Genomic DNA, 7,601 nt, shown 5'->3' with positions numbered 1-7,601 from the left:
TACTGCGGTCTAAGAGTTTAAAACAGTTCGACTCTTTTATTCTGAAAATAAAATAAAAACCTCCGAGAATGAAGAAACGGAGATCGACCAAAGCTCAAATCATAAACCTGGAAAATTTGGGAAAACAACGGGGTCAGATTTACTGAGTAGAGTTTATATAACCATTTACATTTATTAAGTTAAAAACCTTAAAAAACGTTTAATAAAATATTTTCATTATGGATTATCAATGAAACCCTAAACCACAATTCTAAATCCATTGTCGTGTCGGTGAGACGTATCTCAATAACCGATTCCCCGACTACCACTTAATTAATAGTGAGCCCAGGAGACGTATCTTCCACCGGTGCCCTCACTAAGGTGAGACATATCTCAAACCTACCTCAATACCATAATCATTACCGGTGCGCACGCAGTCCCGATGATGCCCATCGAGTAGCACGTTCCAAATCAAATCCACAATGCCGAAAAACAGTTCAAAAGCTGTTTATACATATACATATACAAAATATAATATTTGCTTAATAAAGAGGTAAATAGAGATATAAACTCACTGCTTGCTAATCCACGTGATCCTGGCAAGCAACCAAATTCTTGTTCGCCTCTGAAGTACGAACAGTCGACGGGTCTAGTCAAGGTAATAAATATAAATTAAAAATAGACCCTAACTCTAGAGAGTACTAGACACCACACAGGACTAGCACTATACCAAGTCTCGCACAAGCATAGTCAAAGCAAAAACAACCATTAATTACATAATGACCCGAGTCAAAATACGATCCACCTTGAGTAAACACAATACCCAAAATTAATAAGTCAAGTTTATTGGGTTCCCGATTTAAAATCCGTTCCGGAAAATATTACTCAAATAATATTTAAATAATAACTTAAATCAATTCCTCAAATAATGGGTTAGCCGAGTTACCAATAACTACCAAGCTACCTCACATGTCGGGTGACCCAAGTCTAACCCAACCCAAAATATTTTATCAAAATATAAACCAAAGTTTATAATTCTCAAAAATCACTTTGATAAAATGAATATAATCATATCCAATTATAAACCATAGTTTATAATTATGAAATCAACTTGATAAAATAATAAATCAATATTTAAAACGGAACCCAATAGCTTTAACTTTAAGTAACCCAAGTTACAACCAAAAACTTAATCAGATAAATTTTAAAAACGTTCAAGAGCTAAATTATAATTTAGCCAAAATGACATACCAAAAAGATATTTAAAATCAAATATAATTACCCCAGTAATTATATTAATTTAAATTATAAAATAATCGTCGATTTCAATTTGTCAAATTTTATATAACGAAATCCAAAAGTTTAAAAATATAAACTTAATCACATTGACACGCTAAGCCCGAAATCTCTAATTAACCATTAAATAATAATTAATAATAATTGTTAATTGAATTTTTAATAACTCAAATATTATTTTGTAGATTTAAAAATAATATTACCAAACTGTCAACTTATTAATTTAACATGAATTCCCCAAATTAAAATCAAAATCAATTAATCAGTAGATAAAATTTAACTTAAAAATTTTATTGATTTAAACCAAAAAAACCTAAATACCACTTTAGTCACTTACCCATCTCTTTCATTTAACAAACAGATTCAACTCCCTATTGAATATAGTCCAAATAAATAATTTAATTAAAAATTATTTAAATTATAATAAGATTAATATTAATTCTAGAATTAAAATAATGGTACCCAAAGTAATTTAAAATCATAATTAATAATTAAATCGTCGAAGTAATAGTCGAAACTAAATTTGTAACTTAAATTTAAAATCAATTATAAAACAGTTAAGGAATAAGTTAAGGAATCAATATGTTAAAAGCAAAATAAATCAGTGACCTAAAAAAAACCTTTAACCAAAAAAATAATAATCAAAGCAGCCAATAAGCCAAAGACACCTCGTCATCTTCAACATAAGAGCAAACCTAACATTAACAATACAGTAAACAAAAGCCGCAACCAAGATTTCAAAAGATAAAAATGATGGAATTTACCAAATTAATAAATAATATAATAATGATTAATTCTTCAAAAAAAGCATAAGAAATAGATTATTTTTCCATTAACCCATGGCATCACAAAAAGACGAAACAATGATGGACAAGAATTATACAAATGGAAAAGTTACGTTGATGACATGGACTAATACATGGGTGGTGAAATTTTTTCCTAACAAATGTATTAGAATAAAATAATGAAAAATAATAGATTACCTCTTTTCAAATTGCAGAGGAAGGAAATAATAATCGCATAAAGACAATGCCACTTTCCGCCGAAAAATAAAAAGGAGGAGTCTGAGTTTTGTTATTGAATTAGGGCAATGAGATGAATGGTAAAACACGTGTGTGTGTATTTATATATAAGTAAATTGGAGTTAAAATATTTTAAATGCATTCAAAAAATATTCATCTATAAAATTTTATCCAAAAATTCAAATTTAAAATATAATACGTCATAAAATTTAAATTAAATAAAATAAGATAATAAAAAAAATATGGGATATTACAGGTAAGGAAGTTATGCTCAAGGCTGTGATACAGTCTATTCCCACCTATTACATGAACTGTTTTAAATTTCCTAAATCTTTAATTAAGGAGATTGAAAACTTATGTAATAGATTCTGGTGGGGTAGTAAGGAGAATGATAGAAAGATTCATTGGGCCAGATGGAGTTTAATGTCTAAGCCTAAATGTTATGGGGGAATGGGGTTTAAAGATCTGGAGTTGTTCAATAAAAGCCTTTTGGCTAAACAAGGGTGGAGGATACTGAAAAATCCTGAAAGTACTTTAGCTAAAGTGTTAAAATGGAGGTATTTTAGGAACAGTTCTTTTCTAGATTCTGGTTGTCCTAGAAGTGCTTCTTACACTTGGAAGAGTCTTTGCTGGGGGAGAGATATTCTGGTTGCAGGTACTAGATGGAGGGTTGGTAATGGGGAGAACATAAGTATAACTTCTGATAGATGGATCCCTAGAGAGAAATCCTTTAAACTCCTGTATAATCCAGAGATTAATGCAGAGGCTAGAGTTAAGGAGTTGTTTAGACAGACTGGGCAGTGGGATGTAGATATGATTAAAAGCATGTTTGGGGAGGCAGATGCTCATTGCATTCTCCAGATCCCCTTAGCTAATGCAGACCTGCCTGACGAGATCAGATGGCATTATGATAAGAAGGGTGATTTTAGTGTTAGAAGTGCCTACAGAGTGGCCAGAGAAATGGGAAATGAGGCCAGTGGGTCAGATTCTACTTTCATGATGAGGTGGTGGAAATTTCTCTGGAAACTTGCTTTACCTTCAAAAGTGAAGATTTTTATTTGGAAGAGTTTTCATAATTGGATACCAGTTAGGAGCAACCTGAGACAGAGAGGAATGCAGATTGATGAAAATTGTCCTATTTGTTGCAAAGAGCCTGAGTCTCTTCTTCATGCTTTATGGTTTTGCAAGAAAGTTAAGATGGTGTGGAAAGGTTGGGAGGACTCTTTCAGGTTGAATCCTGACAAAGAGTGGAAAATTCAAGATCTATTACTTCAAGCTTATAGTTCTTTAGATAAGCAGAAATTCATGACTTTTTGTGTGCTGCTGTGGCTTATCTGGCATAACAGAAACTGCATTCTGTTTCAGCAGGTTTCCAAACCGGAAGGTCAGCTTCTTGATTGGGCTATGGACTACGTGGAGGAATATCAGAAAGCTGCTATTGCAGGAAGTCACAGAAGCCAGGAGGAGAGAAAGCTGGAGGAAGATAATAGATGGGTTCCACCTAGAGCAGGAGTGTTCAAAGTAAATGTTGATGCAGGATTTGATGTGCACAATAAATGTTACAGTACTGCTGCTGTGATCCGTGATCATCATGGTGTGGTACTAGCATCTGGTTATAGAAGGTATGAAGGCATAATAGAAGTCAGTCTGGGAGAGGCTTATGCAATTCGAGATGGCATTAGCTTGGCAAAAGAAGCTACTCTAACTCCCTTTGTTATCTGTTCTGATGCAAAGGTGGTAGTGGAGACCTTCAATTCAAATAAGTTGCCTTGTAATGACATTGGTCTTATTGGTTTAGATTGTTTTAGCTTGATTAGCAGAGATAACTGTGAAGGCTTCGTTTTTACAGGAAGAAACAACAACAAGGTTGCCCATGCTCTAGCTAGTTTAGCTCTGCGTGATTTAGATCAGATTGCTATTTGGATGGGGAGTGTCCCAAATGATATCAAACAATTTGTATTGGCTGATTTAACAGCTCTTTGATTTATTGAATATCTTTTCCTTCAAAAAAAAAAAAAAAAAATTGACGATCATGTACTATGATTTTAGTACTTTACAATATTCATGAAATCTATTTGTATGATCTAATTCTTTTGCAACTGATAATATTGATATTCATTTTCTATTCAATGTAATGTTTGATAATTCCATAAATAAAAAATGCATATAATTTATTTTTCATTTTATATAAATACTTAGAGTACTTCTTATACTTTATTCTCCAGAAATGTATTGAAAAATTTAATAATAAATATAGGAATTTTTTTTCTCCTTTATATTTTAGTATCACAATGTTGTTAAGTATCACAAATATTCAAAAAAATCTAAGTGAGATTTTTTTAACATCACATATGAATTTGCAAAATAAATTCAAGATTCTAACATCTTAGAAAATATAAATTTTGTGTTTCAACATAAAATTTGAATGGACTGTACAAATTGTAAGTTATGAAATAATATATTTTTTAATTATAAATAATCTATTAAATTTATATCTAACTAATTGAAAATTCTGTAAATTATTCATGCACGATATTGTCATTTTATAGCTGTTTTTTTTTTGAAGAATTTCAAAGGTAGCATTTGATTTTTTTATAATTTGAATACAAATCGTGCCGCATCTATCAAATAACAAATAAGACATTTATTAAAAAATTGCTACGACTTCAATAAAATAATATATTAATTGAATTAAAATTATTATAAATACATTTTTTTCATCAAAGATAGAATTACACTACATTAGATGTTAGCAGGTTTTAGCGAGATTATTCACTATTTGATATAGTCTATTGGCTGCAGAGGGATGGGTCGAACCCACACCCAACCCTCATTTGCTATTACCAATACATTTCACAAAAAATTGTAGATGGAGACAAAATGGCTATTTTGAGCGTTACAAAATGGCTATTTTGAAGTAAAGTTACTATATTAATTTGAAGAATACTAATATTAACCTTCATCAATTTCAACCACTTCCATTAAATTTTATAAATCATCATTAATTATCACTTTATACAATATAAAACTTAAAAATAAATTTATCTTTTCAAAATTTAATTACAATTCCAACACAATAATTACCTTTTCCATAATATAAATTAATAATATTTAAAAAAACTTAAAAAATTAACTTAAGTTATTACTATCTTAACTATCATTTTCTAATTCATGTGCAAATTTTATTTTGCCTATTTTTATGGAACAAATAGAGTAATTGATATACCATTAATGTCATCATTAGCATGTCAATTAACTAATCTAATTTTTTGAAAAATATATGTCAATAAAAATTTATTCAAAATTATCACACTTGCAAAAAAACAACTATTATTTTATTGATAAAATTGTGTGTTGAATGATATGGTTTAACAGCTACAAATACACCTTCCACCAATACAATTTGTAATTCCACAATTTGGAGGACAAAGAGGTTTGCAATCCTTATCGTTGTGACAATATTGAACTCCGTCTAGTGAATCTGGCACGCATGTGCATTGATTTTTAGAACATATTGGATGATTTCCAACGTCACATCTATAGTACAAGCAATCTCCATTAGATGCACATGCCATTGAGAGTAAAATGCCTGCAAAACAAATATTTTTTTAAAAATGATATTGCTAGATTGAAAAATTTAAAATAATAAAACATATAACGCTCGTGTTAAATTCAATTTAAATTAAATGAAGTTTTTAATAACTAAATAGGACTTGACGTTTACAAATAAGGTAGAAAATCGACATTGTTCAAGTATTATTACTACTTATATGACTTATAGCGACAATGACGAATCCTTGACCGCTTCCTTAGAGTGTATAAATGTATGTATATCTGTGACTAAATATTAAAAATTAATTACTTTTTTCTACAACAAAAAATATAAATTGCTTTGAATAAGATCAATACTTACAATGTGATGCAACTAGAAATAGTATTGCCATCTTCAAACAAGTTTTTGCCATCTTTTTTCTACTTTAATTCCTACTTGCTTATTCAAGAAATACTTTTTTTGTTAGTTGCGATTTGAAGCTCTCATATAATTGTTATTTATAGGGCATCAAAGCAAGAACTAACCTCAGGACCATTTACTATTTTTCTTAATTTGAATAGATATATGAATTGTTGGAATAATTTTGGACATTTTGTATTTTAAAGGCAACTAAAATCTTCAAAAAGAAAGTTTTACAGAAAATGCAAGAACCAGTAAATACTGAATATTTTTGACAAATGAAAAATTATGTCTGAATTGCATGGTTGTCAGAACCGAATTGGCCGGTTCGAACGGAAAAAATCGAGAACCGGTCACATCACCGGTTCGGAATGGATTAATAACCAGATAATTAAATAGCCATTTTTCTGACCGAACCGGCCAAATAACCGTAGAAACTGAACGGTTAAACTGGTTAACCCGGCTCTAATTCGGTCAGACAACCAAACAATGTATACAGTCCGTAATTAAAAAAAAAAAACAGAAATGACTGCCGTGGATCTCTTTTAACCATTGAACTAACTTTTTTTTATGTATAATGCTTTTTATTTATTTATTTTATATATCAAATAAATGATTATACTAGTATTTTTAACAATATGATTATAGTTTAAAATTGAATTGGACAAATAAAATTCGCTTTTCTTTTTTTACACACATTCTTATTTAATTTATTTTTATACTTGATATTTTTGAATAATTGTTTTCAATTTATTGTTTTTATAATATATTATAATTTTCACAATATAATTTTCTTTTTGTATTTTTAATATATAAAATGCTTAGTTATCATAAAATTACATCATAATTATTATATATATTATTATTTTTGACTTCCGGTTTAATACCGGTTCAACTCTGGTTAAACATCTAACATTTCATCCTTTGTCTTCATCGGTTTAGTGGCTGGGTCGGTTTTGACAACATTGCCGAGTTGTTTGTCTTTCATGTGATATATCCAGCAACCTCAAGCACAATTTACAAATTATGTTACTTTTTCTTAAAATTGATAGACCGAATCCTAAAGTTTATTTTTGATGCCTACAGATGAAGTACATTATGATGAATTCCATGCAATTTTCTTTTGAAAAAACTAAAAATATTTATAAAAATGCATGTTATTATATAGTTTGCGAAAAGGGAGACTCTAAAAAAGATTTATAATATATGAATTTTTTATTTTTTAAATATATCTTGATATATTTATTATAAGTTTGATATACAAATAAATAAATATATTATTTCAAAAAATAACAGTTCAATGAGAAATGTTTATATTATTTATAAATTTTATATATAGTATATATTTTATC

At 29.2% G+C, this 7,601-nt stretch overlaps 1 protein-coding gene across 1 annotated transcript; it reads right to left on the bottom strand.

The window, feature by feature from the left end:
* Positions 1-5,651: 5,651 nt before the first annotated feature.
* LOC126671046 (putative defensin-like protein 263) lies at positions 5,652-6,298 on the bottom strand. The gene is made up of 2 exons (XM_050364741.2): positions 6,211-6,298; positions 5,652-5,886 (listed from the first exon to the last, which is right to left on the bottom strand). The coding sequence occupies exons 1-2, from the start codon at positions 6,260-6,262 to the stop codon at positions 5,666-5,668; spliced, it is 273 nt and encodes a 90-aa protein (XP_050220698.1). The 5' UTR covers positions 6,263-6,298; the 3' UTR covers positions 5,652-5,665.
* Positions 6,299-7,601: the final 1,303 nt, after the last annotated feature.

This window comes from Mercurialis annua, linkage group LG3, assembly GCF_937616625.2.
Source record: "Mercurialis annua linkage group LG3, ddMerAnnu1.2, whole genome shotgun sequence".
Taxonomy (NCBI): Eukaryota; Viridiplantae; Streptophyta; class Magnoliopsida; order Malpighiales; family Euphorbiaceae; genus Mercurialis; species Mercurialis annua.
Note: the sequence above shows the minus strand (reverse complement) of the source record. Positions and strands in the feature narration are given on the sequence as shown.

Excerpts from the sequence above, each read along its gene's own strand:
- LOC126671046 (XM_050364741.2), bottom strand. The coding sequence starts at position 6,262 with ATGGCAAAAACTTGTTTGAAGATGGCAATACTATTTCTAGTTGCATCA. Across the intron at positions 5,887-6,210 it reads ATTTCTAGTTGCATCACATT|GCATTTTACTCTCAATGGCA; the intron begins GTAAGTATTGAT and ends TTTGTTTTGCAG.